The sequence below is a fragment of the Dermacentor albipictus genome, chromosome 8 (genome assembly GCF_038994185.2).
Source record: "Dermacentor albipictus isolate Rhodes 1998 colony chromosome 8, USDA_Dalb.pri_finalv2, whole genome shotgun sequence".
NCBI lineage: Eukaryota > Metazoa > Arthropoda > Arachnida > Ixodida > Ixodidae > Dermacentor > Dermacentor albipictus.
In genome coordinates this window covers 32159514-32177860 of record NC_091828.1, presented here as the reverse complement: position 1 = coordinate 32177860, position 18347 = coordinate 32159514, and the positions used below count along the sequence as shown (strand labels likewise).

Below are 18347 nucleotides of genomic sequence, written 5' to 3'. Positions count from 1 at the left end.
ACATTTTTTAGATTATTTTTTCCAATATTATAAGAAAATAGCTGCACAGTCTTCTTATTAGTTATATGCGTAAAAGTTGATTTTGTGTAATTAATTTCCATGTCCCATTTTTCGCACCAAAGATGCAAGGAATGAAGGACACGGTTTATTCTAATTTGGTCGGTAGCTTGTGTTATTCGAGAATAAATTAAACAGTCGTCTGCAAAAAGCTTCAATTCTACGGGAGATTCGGTAACCTCGTTAATATCATTAATATAAATTAGGAACAGTAATGGAGCTAAAACCGATCCTTGAGGAACGCCAGAAAGTACTTCTAGTGTAGAAGAAAAACAGTCATCCACATGCACAACCTGCCTGCGATTGTTCAAATAGGCTTTAATCCACTTAAGAATGGTTTCGCTAATTCCTGCTCTGTATAACTTGAAAAGTAATTTACTGTGTGGAACCTTGTCAAATGCTTTTGCAAAATCTACGCAAATGACATCTATTTGTTCTTGGGCATCTATGGCTGAACTAAAATCATGTATCGTTTCTATGAGCTGTGTTATGGTAGATAGCCCTCTTCGGAATCCGTGCTGATACTGATAAAAGAACGCGTTATCCTCGAGGAAAGTTAGTATATGTTTACTTATGATATGTTCTAATAGTTTACAGCTGATACTTGTCAGGGAAATTGGGCGATAATTATTTGCGAGTAGTCGGTCGCCGTTTTTAAAAACAGGTGTTACGACTGCGCACCGCCAATCTTCAATGCCATCAATGCCAATAAAACATTACTAGATGAGTAAACAACACTGAAGGAAATAAATGGCATTCTCTAGCAATGCAAGAGCCACCTCAACAAAGAACAAGCAACACAGTCCATCAATGCACTTTATGGCCACATCTATCGTAGAAAACAACTAATGATGCACCATAGTAAACAATTGCTTTTACCACAGGAAAGAATAGAAAACAGCAGGCATTGTACAGCATAAAATAAATTGCGTATGGTAACCGTCTAGTACTCCATACAATACCTTAATTACATGGTATAAACATAGTAAGCAAAGCAGAGCTAATTCTTCGAGATTAGAACAAAAGAACACATGCTATGAAATCAGTGATTTTAGCACTCACAAACTCTCCAATCAAAGGCTGGCACAAAGGCGATCTTGGATAATCTTTTCGAGAGATAAGGTACGGGTTTGACGCATACTTTAACCACTTGTACAATGGCATTATGCACAGTGTATTTAGCAATGCATGGCTGTCGAAATACGACCTTATACAAACATAATTAGAGAAACATGGCCCATCAGTGAAACCAGGACTGGTACCCTAAAAATGACCAAATGAATTTTAAAGATCTCTTCCATGTTCCTGACTCATGGCAAAGAATGTACGATGTTTTACTGGCCACCCTGTGTTTGTGATGTCATTGGCTACACCATGACCTTGCCTAGAGACAACGAAGCTGGCTTTTTCAACAAGATGATGGCCAACAATTATCGTTTTGACACACGTCATAACTGGTGCTTCTCTTCATTCTGCCACAGCACAATTTTGCCACACAGTATTGAACCAGAGGACCACTACTTCAATTGATATTTTCCTGTCGGGCTAGCTTCACTAGGATTGTTATGGCATAGTGCAGTCTGACACAGACTACTTCTTGTTGCTTCCCTGCAGAATTCTATACTGAAGACGCAGGATTGCATCACATGCATCTCGGTAGCCTAGCCTACTTTATTATTTTTGTTAATCTTTCACAGCAGGACATACTTCCCGTGTTGGTTTAGTGCATTCTGCATTTGACGCTTAACGAGTCACAAGATTTAATTAATGATGTTGCGGACAGTGCATCCTACATAGAGGCATGTATGTGTGCAGCACTGATTTTCCAGCAAGAAGCAGGTTTCGCTCGAGGTTTCGTAACTGTCATCATGTGACCCATTTGCCGTGCTTGTCTGTTAGCAATGCCCTAACCTGGCTAAGTGCTCATAACTCACAAAAATGATTGTTCAGGGAGGAGTAAACTTGAAGGAGACCAAGAAGATAAGTGCCTTCATATTGACGCTCAGCTAATCGTCCGCTTCTGTGAGCGGTGAAAGAGCAAGGCTTGTCTGTAAGTGTGGCCATACATTCCCAGATGCATCTAATCCAGGGCCCAGCAACTACCGTCGGACGTCGCTGGCTGGTTCCGGAAGCTTGCTGGCGGCCACTGATCATACGCTCTACACAAGGGTGACGTGAACTGTGCAAGGTGTATTCCACATTCAGACTCCATTTAGCAAAAAAGTACACCAACATAACCGCTGCCTATTCAGCAGCATCACAGTGCTGCATTTTCATATGTGTCTACCAAGTTATCGATCTGTACAAAAGACTTGGAGCAGATGTTGCAGTGATATCGTGGCTCGCCTGTGTACATGTGCAAGTGTCTCTTGAGGTAGCTGCTTCTCACAAAAGTCTGTGGTTATAAGCGGCACTAAAAGAACTCCTCTCCTGTTTGGACCCTCATGCATGTTTTCAGGCAGAACAGTCTTCCAGTTTCAATGTCACAGAAGCCCAAGGGGTGGAGGAGTCTCTGTTGCGACTTATCTTCGGTAGTTGTTGGAGAGGATTGATGCCTATATCCTGCATAATGAAAACCAAAGTGCAATTATGAAAGCCAAAATCAGAACACACAGATGCTAGAGCTAATAATGAGCATCTCGCTACTCGAATTGAGTATCTTGAGGGGGAGCTCAGAAAAACTAAACAAAAGCACAGCTAGTCGACCTGTTGGATTTCCACAATATTAAGATATATATGACTGCTCAACGAGCAGTTTTATAAAATCTGAACATACTTTGACAAATAAACGGTTCCAACTCTAAAATTTATTAAAGCGAGGCAGCATAGAGTGTAGAGAATGCATGGGCTTCCACTTCAGTCAAATAAAACAGCAAAGTTTTCAACAAGTTGTCATGGTGACAACAAAAGTTTCATAACACTGAAAATAACATACAACCATACACATACTACAGTGCAGCAAAAACATTTGTAACGAATGGTTTCGAACCATGTTCCCTCAGCGCATCAGGCCAATTCACTATCCATTGGTCAACTAACTACCCGGTGACCCAGATAGGAGGGAAAACATTTGGATACAAACATACATAGACAGATGGTTGGCCCCCAAAAAGGCGTGAAGTGCTGGAAGAATGCTAATGCATTAAAAGATGCCGACAAGACAATCACGAAAGGGCTTGTTTGGGTGCACCCACACTGTTCATGTTCATGACAACTCTTTCAGTGCCAGTGACACACAGATAATTTTTTGTCTTTCTGTCTTGCCATGTCACCGATATTAGGAATGGAAGCACAATAACTGGAGAGCATTTGTCATTATCCGCATCATTTCTGTCCTTATGCACAACTGAAAATAAACGAAAAACAAAAGCCTTGATGTTGCAGGTGCATGAACTCTGCAAAAAGAATGACAGTGAAAGGGTTAAAAATCCTGTCAGGTAAAAAAAAAAAGCATTCACGTGATCATGTACCTCAACAAACAGGACTTTCCTACAAGTGAAGCCACCAAGAGCTTAGGAAGACAGCACACAATTAGCTTTTCTTATGCACTGTAAAGCTTAATGAATTCAGAAGAATGCTTACACTGGCAGCAGTTAATTAGGGGCACACTGACATGTTTCAGCGAGACTTATCAGAACTTATCGCGACTGAGCACTTTGCAGCACACACGTCTTTCGAAGGAATAGTTCATGGATTAGCTTTGTTTTGCCTTCACATAAAGGAATGCCGCATTGAGATGTCTACAGTAATGCACGGCAATGTCCCTGCAAGTTGCTAGATTATGCTGAAGCATGCCTTGAAGTTAATGGACAGTTCCATATAATAGAGTATATGGTGACACTTGTACTACTGCATTTCACACACATAGTACATCGTCATGGCCAGTGACCTGCTCCAGCAGTATCACAATGCTGCGTTTTCATATTTCTGCTCAAGTGAGTGGTCTGCACAACGAACTAGTTGCACTGGTATGGTTACTTGCCCATGTGAATGCACAGGTGATCCTTCAGCATGGGCGTCGGCGGAAATGTTTTATTGCACAAATAGCATTTAAACGGACACCCTCCTGTGTGGACACTGCTGTGCACTTTCAACTCAAGCAGTATTTCAGCCATCACGCCCTTTTAATTCTCGTTTTCCTTCCTTCGTTCTTGCATGTCTATTTCACATCAGTTATCACATACCAACTAGCCTGGCAGCTTTACGAGTATTTCAGTCTTCTAGTGGGAGGTATATTTCTTTTAGAAGTCTCTTCACAGGTGGTGTGACCGGCAATATGTGCTACACTAATTTTTAAATGTTAACGAATGAAATGTATGTCCACTAAAGCATAGATTATATCTGTTTCATTTTTACTATCTCATAATTATACTTAAGTAGCAAATTTGAGCAACAAAAGTAATCGGTTCGAAGGACCTTGTAGCATGCATACTATTTGGTAGCAAATGAATTATGCTGGACCATCTGGGGTTCTTTAATGCGCATCCAAAGCACAGTATACGTGTTTTTCCATTTTGCCCCATAAAAATGCAGACGCCGTGGTCCGGATTGGATCCCATATCCTTGGGCTTAGAAGTGAAACTCCAAAGCCACCACTCCACCACAGTGGGTGACATTTTTTTCCTTTTCTCAGTGCGCAAATACCAGTTTTGGAATCCAAATTGAATCGAACATTGCTACAAATACAATATTTTCAAATAGCTTTTGATTTACATAGGATAAGCTTTTCACTATAATTGGAAGACAATTTTCAAGTCTTGGCATTCAGAACCTTATAATATTTGCCATTACACTGCACAGTATGAGGCATGGTTATTAAATGTACAAAGGGAGCATTAGCAATAACTGAGGAATTCGTTAACCTCAAAAGCTCTTCGGGGCATATCTGGTCATGCATCATCAGATTATTACTATATACATATATATATATATATATATATATATATATATATATATATATATATATATATATATATATATATATATATATATATATATATAGCAGTTTGGGCCAATTATCTATGTAATATAACATAACGAGCAAATCAGAAATACTTGCAGTCTGCTTTGATGGCAGGGTAAAAAAGGCACTTTAAAGCGTTAAAGCGAAGCTTTCCTTGCATATTTCTTGGGCTTTCCCACTGCTGCTGATGCTGCTGTGTGGCAGACCACATCGGGGAGTGGTTCAGAGCGTGTGTATACATGACAGGACTGTGGCAGAGAGGAAAGGTGACCAGTTTTGATCTTTGCACCCCTTCGCATCTGCACAATGCCCTCTGAAGCTCCTTGGGTGTCAGAGTGACATTAGCTATTTGTCAACTGTAACTGTCCGTGACCCCTCACAAAAGCATTTAAGAAATCGCAATGCTTACTTCTGTATAGGAACGAAGACATGAGATGGCAAGGAAATGTTAACATACTATAGACAGGACAGTGGTTGCAGGCAAACAGGATAAATTTTAATTCGAGGTACGGTACAGTACAGTTCTGCTATTTCTGAAAAAATATATACACACCCTACAAATTTGTTATGTGGACAACGTATGAAATTCAATTAAGTTTAATACTTCTGCCACTATGCGATGTGCCATTTGAGGCACTGAATATACTAAACCATCTCGGAGGTTATAAACAAGGGCGCACAAAAACACCTCAAGCAAACACCTGCCCCTCTGTGTTCTGTATACCACGCAGACAAACAGCAGTGGTGTATGCAAGGTAACATTTAATGTCAACTCGCCACTGTCTTGTTCGACTAAACGTTGAAGAAATTAAACACTCACCATCAAGATCACTGCTAATTATCATCAATCAAAGCGAACAGCACAGGAAGCTTCACCTACATCTATTCCCAGAGCGCATTTATTTATTAATAGTACCAAACAATACCGAATGCCAAATGCCCTGTCTCAAGAACGTTTTATTGCGAAGAATTGTACCCAGGCCGAAAAATCTGGCCATCTGAGTGATGCTTCATGGTCTAGTATGTTATGTTGACTGTGTATATGATCAAATTTTTTGCATTTTTGCTTTGATTTCTGTTTGGTCATGTACAGCCGATGATGTGAAGTATTCAAAACCTACAAGAAAAATATTTGTTTTTGTCAGTAACAAGTTTTCGATTCAATGGTCAAATGAGAAAGTGAGAAATGGATTCGAAGAACAAATTGAGTACAACATTTCATTTGTTATTGAAAAAAATTCAGATAGTATTTGCACACCCTTATCAATAATTCAATATGTGACTGCTAGATATTAAGGTTCGTAAGACTCGCACATATTTTCACACAGAAAGAAACGATTCATTTTTGAGGAACGCTAAAGTGAGGGAAGGTTGACTATACTTGCAGACAACTTTCTGTGGCTATGAAGAGAAAGCTATGGAGGTAAAGCGTGCACATGTGAGAGAACTTCTGAAAGGAATCTTGCATTTAAATCCACGTTAGTTTAGGCTGGGAAAAAGAAAAACATAAATGGCTTATTACGAGGGCGAATCAGGAAGTCCTTGCCCCTATTTTTTATAGACAATTTATGGCTGTAAATGCAAAGTCAACATATCCGTTCCCAGCATTGGACCTTTCTTGGACCGGCCCGGTCTTATCTGCCAGTAGCTCCATGGCACGGTGCTGGGGTCAGTTGTTGAAGATGGTGGTTGTGCTTCACGACAATGCGAGGCCACATCTGGCAATCAGAAATACTGACAGGCTCCGGTCATTTAACTACGAGAGTCTGCACCAACCACCACATAGTCCGGACCTCGCCCTTACTTATTGCCACGTTTTTGGTCTGCTAAAGAAGTTCCCGGCAGGACAGTGATTCACTTGCAACAATGAAGCCAAGACAGCAGTCCGACGGTGGTTCCACAGTCAGCCGGATGAATTCTATCAGATGGGCATCTCAAGTTTAGTGCTGCAATGCAACAAATGTCTTAACAAAATCTTGATGGGCTTCATAGTTAGAACTGAGGTGGAACAGCGCAAATAAAACAAGGACACAAAAGAACAGTGCTTGTCTGTCTGTGGCATATGCTTCTTCATGTAGTTGTTTTATTCAGGCTGTTCAACCTCTGTTATAGACAAATGTCTGAACTGGTGGGGAGATTATGTGGAAAAATAGTGTAAGGTACGTAGAATAGCACATATATTTGCAATTACCTGTATGTGCCTTATTTTGGCTAACAAGAGATAGGAGCAAAGACTTTCCGGTTTTTCCTGTAACAACAGTTAGATAAGACAGAACGAACCACTGAGTGTAAAGGTTCACTTATTTGTGGCTTTTGCCTTCCATATCTGGGAAACATGAAACCGTCATGCACGGAAGCTGCGTCGATTCAGTGAGAAAATGGAAAGTATCTGAGTAGGAAGAGGGCACATGGAGATAGGGAGAAGGAAACAATAGGAAAAAGGAGGCAGAGGCTGCTGAGCTGGCATTGCTGACGTAGACTGGGATCAGTGCAGACACATTTCTACCTGTGCTTTGGGGACGTGAAGGAGAAGCACCAGGGAGCCGGACCAGGAATGGGCCAACCAGGAGATGGCCAAACTAGTGCTAGCTCTACTGCCTCCAGCTACCCTGCCATGGCACTGCTCAAAGACCCCGGTTAAATCTATAGCAGCTGTCACCAGACACTGTCCGAATGTGTCTTTTTCACCAAGCTCGAGGGGTGGTTCATGACCCCTTTTAATATATTACATCAAAAGTCGGTGAAGGGCGATTTTCTGGTATCATCTGCTGTTATAAATTTGTCACTCTGGATATGAGAAGATTGTTCCCCAAGTGTTTCAGAGCTGTCACAAGTGAACAGCGAGCTTGACATGGCATCTACAACATAGCCATTGAATGAGGATTTCGTGCTATGAACTGCAAACATTTTTATGTTGAAATTGGGCGAAATACATTATGGAGTGTCATGCACTAGGAATAGGTGCACATGGTCATGCAGTGACAAGTTTTTCCTGCAACTTGCTGAAAAATTGAGTATTTAGCGTACGCTAAAAATGATGCAGGCAAAAGCCTGCATACAAGACATTCATTAAGTTACTTTGACATGTCATTGGAACGCATTGTTACTTCCCACAACTTGTTTTCTCTTTACTTGTACTTTTTTTCAGCCCCATTAATATCGCCACTGGTTCTGCGTGGTTAATGAGATGTTTTGAACATTTTGAAACTGGGAAAGGTGAGACCACTCTCACCATGTTTTCAGGCTTATTAGAATTAATAGGATATATCAGGGAAAGCTTTGCTTTTGGTGACCAAAAAATTTGAAGATTTCTTCGGTGTGCCTTCAGTTGTGAGGGAGATCAGGGAGTTAAGGCAAATAACTGTCTATAAGCATAATCACATTTCAGCAGTAATGCCAGCCACCCACCATGGAGCTCAACAAGGGGATGTCCCAAACCCATAAGGAACAGCTCCTGTGGGCGACAACCATACGTTTCTGCTATAACGAAATATGTACAGCCAAGACTGGCTGTTCCACACAAGGTTCACCCTTGGTGCCAGAAGATCGGAATTAAAAGTAAGGCAAGACAGGACAGGTAAGTGGCAAAGTGAGAAAGGCAGACTGAAGAGATGGACAAGAAAAGGCAACTACAGATTTCAGTCAGGTGGGTCAGTCCGGGGGTGTTGTCTACGTGACGACGAGGTCAAAGAGGTGTGTTGCCTTCTCCTAGGGGCCATAAGTGTCCAAACGCCCAAGCGCCCAATTTTGGCTTAACCCCCAGGATCCCCTTTTTCCTGGACACAGGGAGTTAAGGGACCTTCGAGATTGGAACAGTTTGCCATCGACCATTGTATATATTACAGAAAATGATGCCTTTTACCACGCGTTGAAATAATTTGTTGATGTATTGATTCAAGCTTGTAACCTCCCTGCTGCAATGCCCTACGGGCGATGCAGGTAACTAATAAATAAATAAATAAATAAATAAACACAGCTAAGCCATGCAGATCTACACACGGGAGGGTCCAACCTCTCTATGCTTGAGTCTGTGGTGTCGCAACACATCAAACGTCTGCTGACAGACACCCCTGTGCGAAGTTTGCAGGAAAAAAAATTTGATAAAAGCTACTAGTACATCCAAAAGGCAATGAAAAAATTGACCGATGAAAAAATTGACCGATGAAAAAATTCACAGCCTGAAGCGATGAGATCAGCAAGAGTAGCGCACACGCATGAAGCGCAAGTCTCGTCTGCTCGGCTCTTACAACAAGCGCAACACAGGCCCTGGCACGATTACCTCGAGTTAAGCTCCCCGGATTATTGGAGATAACGGCTTCCGGTGAACTTGCAGCGCCTGCATTACCCTTGCTGATCTTGTTGCTTCGCATGGTTAGAAGTCACTGACCGTCCAGCCAGTCACTGTTCGTACGGTACTGTTAACAAATCGGTGACTGTACCTGAGCATGCAAGTCCTTCATATACCTGAGAGCATTAAAGGGGCTCCAAAAGACTTTTCTAACATAGAATGACATCACTGTTAAATTACATCGCCTCAAGAATCTCCTGTGCATTTTTTTTCAGGATCCTTCAAATATAAGTGTAGTTGGACTTAGCTACTGCACTGATGAGTGGCTTTCTCTCTTCTTTTGTCTCGACTAGTGCCGTGCCTAAAAGTTGAGTATGTTGTTGGCGAGAGCGCTCGTCGCAGCACCCTGAGGCATCCACGGTAGGCAACACTAATGAATGATGAATTATGGGGTTTTAGATGTCAAAACAACATTCTGATTTTGAGGCACGCCATAGGGGGGACTTCGGAAATTTCGACCATTTGGGATTCTTTGACGTGCACCTAAATTTAAGTACACAGGTGTTTTCGAAATTTGGCCCCCATCGAAATGCGGCCGCCGTTGCCGGGATTCTATCCCGCGACCTCATGCTTAGCAGCCCAACACGATAGCCATTAAGCAACCACAGTGGGTGGTAGACACCACTACAAAGCACACTGTTTCTATCTAGGAGTCCATGCAGAAGGTGCAGCTATGCAACTGTTGTGTCAAGACTGGCAGTGGAAAGATGAAATCATGCTTCTGTCTTTTTGAGATTGCAAACATATACATTTACTTTTTTCTTTATTTCAATATTGGCAATTAAAGTATTAGTACTAAGAATTGTTAAAATACTATTAGTACTAGTACCTCTAATGATAGGATTTCTTTCCCATTTTGACAAGCTTAATCATGGCAGGTTGTCTTTCAGTGCATGCCACATCAGGCCTGCCTATCGTATCTTCCCACACCTCTCAATCATCCCTCTAAAGTGCAGCCAATTCTTGTGTGCATTAACTTTTTGAGTAACTAGCCCGTTTTTTGCAATAGATACCTGCAGTATGTTACCAAATGAAATCGTATCCACTCTAAGTCATGACTATTTCCTAGCAAAACTAAAACAATATTTAACGTACTCGCATAGGATTCTTTTGCTTGTTCACTATAGGCACCACCGAGTTCTTGTGCTTTTTTTCTAATTTATCTTTTTCCCCTCACCATATTTTGATGTTCCTTGTGCAAATGGCTTTGTACTGGGTCAGCACCGAGTTCCTTGTACTGCATAAAATTTTCTCTGGTTGTGCTCTTTCATTGTTACGTGCAGTATCTGCTGGTATGTATACCTATTTTAGCAAGCATTTTCCTTGTATGAAATAACCAAGTAACGTTGATATTGTGTAACACCAATTTTAAAGCTATAGGTAATCTTCAACATTTAAGGATGCGTTGTTGCAGCGCTATTAAGGTTGTATTTTTTTCCCTGTTTCTCTGCTTGTGTTCTTGTTTTTATTTTAACATGGATTATCCGTTTAAATGCATGTACTGTAACTATTGCCGATTTATTGTAGTACGCGTATGAGCCTTCAGGGTGCTTGAATAAATACTCTTGTGATCACGAAAGCAGCTGATAGCTGTTGGTGGGTACAGCTGCTTGCAATGACAATGCACGACGACATTACGGAGGCGAGAACAGGCGATTTCTCACAGATTTTATTTTGGCAAGAGATTGTAAACTCCTTGCTAGATGTAGTGCACTCATATTATTTGACTCATATGTTCACAGGAGCCTCTACAGATCTGGAAAGATTTCTATGTTCAAAAGGTGTTTGTGGGTCACTTTAACACTTAATAATAAAAGGAAAAATTTTTTTATCCACTTGACTGCAGGACAAAGCTCAAAGAAACCTTCGCAGTTGAAGAAAAAATTGTCCCAGTCCGATATAATAACTCTAAGCAGCTGGCTTTTCCGGAGCACATGTACACCTCTTAAAACGCCTCCCACAAGACCCTAGTGGAAATTTTGCTTAGACACTGAAAACTGCAAGACTTGTCTGGGGGGCATTTCACTGCAATAATTTTTAAATCTGGTTCACTATTTAAAACTGGTTCATAAGTAGAGGAGATAGCAGGAATTGAAATATGAGGTTATCATGTTACCAGGAGGGAAGCTTCACTGCTAACAATGACACCACCTTTACCTCTACTAATGACTGCAAGTAACATTTCTTTCCTGCCTTCTTTGATACCACAGATGAGAAACCACATCGCATGCATATCGAGGCCCCAGATTGCTTGCTTTTATGCGAAGCATACTAGCCGCACAACCACGCTCTTCCTTGCTGCGCCACACGCGGCCGCGTAGCTACCATATGACGTCATAACAGCTGCAAAAGCGGAGGCTCAACTCGTGTGCTCGCTTGCGGCCGCGTAGCTACATAGCCGGGTCTCAGCTCGTGCGCTCGCTTGCAGTTGCACAGATGGTACTGCGGCCTAACTCCCGCTCCTCCCGCTAGGGCACTGACGTCACAACAGCTGCAAGCCGGGCTCAACTCTTGCGCTCGCCTGCGGTTGCACAGCCGGTGCTACGGCCTAACTCCCGTTGCTCCCGCTAGGGCACTGGCGTCACAACAGCTGTATAAAAGAGCGGCGCGCTCTCGTCGAGGCCAGTTGTATAGCGCGATGGCGGGAAAGGAAAGGGCCGCTCGTCAGACCGCAAAGCGCAAGTTACAAAGAGCCACGGAAACGGCCGAAGAACGAGAAGTTCGGCTTGCCAAGCGACGTGCACAGTACGCGGCTAAACAGCAGTGAGATAAGCGATGTTCAAACAAAGAGCCACTACTCTACTGATCACCACAGCGTATTTATTGGTTTGAAAATAATGGAATAAGCAGAGTAACGCATGAGTTGTTTCTTCGTCTAGCCGAACCAAATATAGCCAAGCAACAGCAGTTACCCAGGCTAAACAGTGGTTCAACAACTAAAATAAAGGCTACTATGCTTCGCATCCTGGGCTTAACCTTAGCTAAGCCACAGCCATTTTTTTATTCCCTTGTTTGCCATATTTTTATTGAAAGACTCCACCGTTGTCAGCAATGGCACTAACTTCCACTCGACCCTCCTTGCCAGTGGCTTTGTAGTGTGGAAAGGATGGCAAAGGTCTCCTTGCATAATTTTCATTCCCGAAAGCCAGCTTCGCCACAGTACAGCACCATTATGTGATCGAACATACGAATTGTATTGCGGCGAAGCATACCAAGAGCAGAAAGGGGCCAGTGTCACAGGATGGATGTATGTGTTCCTTAACAATACATCTGCACACCTGCCATTTCCTGTCACAGTAAGATCACTCAAACACCAAATAAGTGCAGTAAAGGTCATGGATTCAGAATACCCTGCTTCTTGGACATTTTCGTGGCCCCCAGGAAGTTAAAAAAAATCCGATGTTGACGGCAACAAGGTGAGGCGTTTTTGTGCCTGACCTTCATTCCCCAGCTTAAAGCAGGGCCCCCTTCATAGGAAGGGCACACAGGCTTTCATATTATATTTCAGGTTTTCGTGCCATCGAATGGTTTCATAGTGTGCCGAGTATTTGTCATTGCAGATCCAATGCACCATGCCTCTCCGTTGGCAGCGTCCAAACCTGGCGACGAACCATTGAACTTACAAGAATGTTCATTGTTGCGTGTTTCACATCACGTGCTTCATGCTGTCACATTTTCCATGAGGAAATAGTTATTGCAGGGGGGAGACACTGAATCGAATCATGGCCCTATGTCCGATATGACACAAATTTCAGAATAGCTCAAGAACATTGCAGCTGATATGAAAGATATAAAAGAGAACCAATTGGTGGATATGGACAAGAAATTAGGTGTAGTAGCAAACCTAGAGAACAGAGTAGCATTCTACCAGCATCACACTGACCACATCAGTGCTAGAATTCAGACACTTTAGGCAAGAATAGATGACCTAGAAAATCATAGCAGAAGGTCAAATCTCATAATTTATGGCATTCCGGAAGGTGATGAGGAAAAAAGTGTCACAGGGAAATTCGTGAACAAAGAAATATTCCAAGACATTCTAGAACTCGATCCTATGCCCATTGAACGCATTCAAAGGCTAGGCAAGCAGAGCGATGACTACATGCGACCGATTATTCTAAATCTTTTAAACACAAGAAACAAAACTACAATACTAAAGAGGATCTAAACTGAGGGGCAAAAATTATTCAATCGGTGAGGACTTTTCTAGAAGAGTGTGTGATGTTAGGAGGAAACTGTGGGCAAGTGCGAAGGATAATCGTGATAAAGAAAGAGTTTCTCTGGCATTTGATAAGCTATGCATTATTAATGTGGCCTATGTTTGGGACAGCGAAAGAAATGATAAAGTCCCGCTTAAAAAAAAAGGCGACTCGATGGCAAACTGGCGAGTTACGCAATGTCAGATGCAGCCAGACCTTTGCAAGCCTGAGCAAACCGACCATAACTTCGGCTTCTTTGTGCAGCGATACGTTAAGCTCGCTAGGGAAAAATAATGTAGTGAAACATAATGAACAATGCTAAAGAATTGTTAATATTAATGCACGCAGTGTTCTGAACAAAAAAAATTTACTTGAAATTAAATTATTGGAGTGTGACCCACACATAACAGACCTCACTGAAACTTGGTTACAAAATAACATAAGCGATGATTTGGTATTGCCCCGCCATCATAGAGTTGTTCGCAAGGACAGGGCTACAAGGGGCGGAGGCGTAGCAGTTCTCTTGAAAGACTTTATTGATTGTGTTCTCGTTCATGACGTCCCAGATCTCGAATGTGTTTGCATTAAACTATCTTGCTGGGGTCATTATTTTATACTTTATGCATCCTACAGGCCACCGGGCGCTTCGCTTGACTACTTAATTCAACTAAAGAGCCATATCTGCCAATTTCAAAACAAAAAGGTTTGTTTGGCTGGAGGTTTTTAATCTGCCAGGTATGAACTGGGATCGTTGCCAAAGATGTAATAAATCTAACAGCAGCTCGGATATCATGTTTAATATGCTCACGCATGATCAAGGCTCACGCATGATCAATCCACTCATGTGCAAGGCTGTTCATCCTCTGTATTGGACTTGGTCTTCATAAACCGTGATTATCCTGTGCATTACGTATTTATTGAGGAAGGCATCTCAGATCATCACATAGTTAGTGTTACACTACCTCTTTCCAGGAATGCTTCTCGTAATAAAAAGCCAGCCATTCGCGCTCTTTTCACTATTATTCTCGGGCTGCTGATACTTCAATTACACATTACATGAAAACACGTTTATCCGATTGTGATGAAAGCAATGAGGTCAGCAACCTGTGCGCGCACTTCACTCAGATGTGCTTTTATTGCATAAATGCCTTCATGCCAAAAAAGCACAAAAAACTGCATAAACACACTCCTTGGATGACGTGCAAGATTATTAATCTTAAATAATACATTAAATAAATAAAACATGCAAAAAAAGCTAACTGCCAGTCTTGTCTTATCCAAACGCTAAAAAAGGAACTTGAATGTGCCGTACATGAATCAAAAGACTACTTCTTTAACAGGACATTGCCTAGTTTTTTTTAAAAGGGACCCCAGTAAGTTTTGGAATTACATGAGCGATGGCAAAAAAATCTGTTGCAAAAATACCAATAGATGGGAACATAGTTACAGGTTCGGAAGTTATTGTGCAGAAATTCGATGACTATTTCCACAGTGTATTTTCTGAATCAAATTCAGCAGTGACGAGAAACACGGCGCATTTTCAACCCTGAGACATTAACTTTATTAGCTACAGTGGTGTGTTCTCTCTGCTTCTGGAATTGAAGACTAAAAAATCACCTGGGCTTGAGAGTTTACCGAATGTCTTTCTTCGGTGCCATGCTGAAATCATTGCGAAGTATCTTGTTGTGATCTTTCGTAAATCCATGTTGTCATCAAAACTTCCATCGGACTGGAAGACCGCTCAAGTTATTCTCGTCTTTAAGAAAGGTGACAACTTCCTAATATAAAACTACCATACTATATCTTTAACTTCTGCATGCTGTAAAATGCTGGAGCATATCACTGCAAAATACATAAATGAGTTCTTTGAACAACACCGTAATAAGTAACTTTCAGCATGGTTTTAGAAAAAGCTAATTGACAATGACACAATTAGTTACATTAGTCCATACTTATGCAAAAACTTTAGATAATAATGGTCAAATCGACGTCGTATTTATGAATTTTAGTGAAGCGTTTGATAGAGTTAGTCATCTAAAACTAATACAAAACTAAAAGACATTAACCTTTCCAATTATTATTTCATTTCCTGGATTGCCCATTATCTAACCAACAAAGTGCAGTTTGTTTCAGTTGATGGCAACAACTCAAATTGTCTTCCAGTCACCTTAGGAGTGCCCCAGGGAAGTGTCCTGGGGCCATTGCTATTTCAGCTGTATATTAATGATATTGTTACCGCCATTACACCTGGAACACAAATTCGATTGTTTGCAGGCGGTGTGTTATTTCGTCAAATTACATGCACGGAAGATCAAAATGAACTTAATGCGAGTCTAACAATGTGCTTGATTGGTGCAGTGAATTTTCTATGACTGTTAACACAGAAAAAACTGTTTTTATTCAGATAACCCATAAAACGAATCTGTTAAACCATACTTATCAACTAGGTTCATCAACACTAAAACAAGTTCATAGTTACAAGTATTTAGACGCAACGTTAACTACTGATCTTACCTGGAACTTGCATATAGAAAACATACGCTCGTCCGCATTCCGTAAGCTATGTTTTATAAAGCATAAACTTAGACATGCCCCTCCCCCCCATAAATTAAACTCATAACATATTACACCTACATCAGACTGGAACTAGAATAGGCATCTATAGTGTGGGACCCTTTTACTAAAGAAAACAATAAACTTGAAAGAATTCAAAGAAAGGCTGTCAGGTTTGTTTATTCCAAATTTAAAATAACGGATTCTCCTACCGATCTTATGGCGACAAACGATATTGAAACACTAAGATTGAAGAAGTAAATTTCACCTTGTCCTTCAGTTGCTACTGAATCGTAAACTCACAATAGACTCCTCCTTATACTTATCTCCACTATCTACCCGACATACCCAACACCATCACATGTAGTCACTAACGACATAGTCTGCGAAAACTAACAGCTATAAATTTTCTTTTTTCCCACGTACCATATCTGAATGGAACCATTTTACAACTTTGTCGCAATTTTAATAACTTTTTTTTCCGCCATCTGTACTGTATTGTGTTCCGTATTCTTATATTTATTCTTGTTGTACATTTACTATGCTGTGCCTGTCCTGCTTGGACCCTGTTGTGGTACGCAGTATGCAATAAATAAATAAAATAAAATAAAAATTTATACAGCAGTATATTTGGAGGAGACCAACAAGTCTCGATAACTACCCTAACATTTAGAATTTATCTAGACTATGTCCCTGCAAACAGCAGTGTCTTGAGGGTGAAGTTGAGCGATGATTCCTTCAAAGTTTGTGATGCCTGCATGTGAAGACATACCACAGGAATATGGTTAGTGTAATGAAAGGAATATCCGCGCACTCTAGCTGCAAATTGTTAGGTTATGCCGGAACGCCTTGTGAAGTCGCCTGGCAGCTTAACATATAGAAACGTACCAACACTTGCTTCTTGATCAACCGCAACGCCAGCAGCCTACTGCGCAGGTATGTAGACTCATATTTTAGACCTGGCCTAATATGCACTGCACACCTAAAAAGCTGTTGACTTACTCAGGGTTGTCCTGGTGCTTTGTTTTCATATGTCTTTTCAACTGACTGGCCACAACAAAGGACTTGGAGCAGATGGTGCAGCAGTATGGTCGCTCGCCTGAGTGCATGCGTAAATGAACACTCAGGTTGGATCTCCGTGAGAAGCTCCGAAGGCACACATGACACTGACATAGCCGCTCGCCAGTGTGGACACGCAGATGATCCTTGAGAATGCTGTTCTGCGAGAAGCTCCAAGGGCACAAATGACACTGAAACGGTCGCTTGCCGGTGTGGACAAGCAGGTGTTTGGTAAGATGGGCCTTCTGCGAGAAGCTCAGCGAGCAAGAAGGGCACTGAAATGGCTTCTCGCCCGAGTGAACGCGCAAATGCCTGATCAGTAAGGATCTGCTTGAGAAGCTCTGAGGGCACAAATGGCATTCAAACGGCCGCCCCTTTGTGCTGTCCCCGATGCGTGTTTTCAGATTGGACAGTTTTCCAGTTTCACAGTCACAGCCATCACCGTGGTGGTGTCCTTGTCGCGACTCGTCATCCTCGCTGGTTGTTGGGCAAGATGAATGCTTTGATCCTGCATAATGAAAACCAAATTGTCCTTAAGGAATGTCAGAATCAGAACACACGGATGCTAGTGCTATTGACGAGCCCTTTGTTCAGTAGTTCTTGAGGGTCAGATCAAAACATATCACACAAAGCAATGTTCTGATTGGCCCAATATTTACATCCCCTTCAGGTGCAAATGAATTCTTTCCACTGAAAATTGAGTTTCAGCACATTTACTGCATCTTCACAATAATGAAAAAACGTAAAGCTAGGGGGTGCACTGATAATTTCCAATTCAGCAAGTTTTTATCAAGTTTATGAAATGTGGACTACACGTGAGAACTCGCTATAGGCACGTCAGGTATAAGGTCATCAGCGAGTTCATATATAACAATATTGGGAAGCACCTGCCTAGCTACTTAAAAAGTATGCCTGATGTAAAAGATTGCCAAAAACAATTGACTAACCTCACTGAAAGCAGGACCCAACCTTACTCATTTTGCTAAAACACTTCACACTTAAAACAATGTACGGGCCACTGCTAGTGGGAACACTGGAGCATCGCTCCGTGGAGCGCCACCACCAGCACCTCGCGAAGTCTTGGCCGACGATTCATCATAGCAGACAACTTGCTGAGCTTTTCACCAATTGCTTTCACTACGACTGCATCGCAAGAGTTCATGAGGGG

General features: G+C 41.7%; 1 protein-coding gene across 12 annotated transcripts in view; it reads right to left on the bottom strand.

Moving 5' to 3' along the window:
* Window positions 1–859: 859 nt before the first annotated feature.
* The window catches only part of LOC135912827 (zinc finger and SCAN domain-containing protein 23-like), a 51952-nt gene continuing 34464 nt past the window's right edge, over window positions 860–18347 (bottom strand). For all 12 annotated transcript variants that reach the window (XM_065445370.1, XM_065445367.1, XM_065445378.1 and 9 more), the window contains 2 exons: window positions 17123–17687; window positions 860–2619 (listed from right to left, as the gene is read on the bottom strand). In XM_065445370.1, coding sequence (XP_065301442.1) covers window positions 2613–2619; window positions 17123–17687 — 572 coding nt within the window. In that variant the 3' untranslated portion in view covers window positions 860–2612. The remainder of the gene's footprint in view (window positions 2620–17122; window positions 17688–18347) is intronic.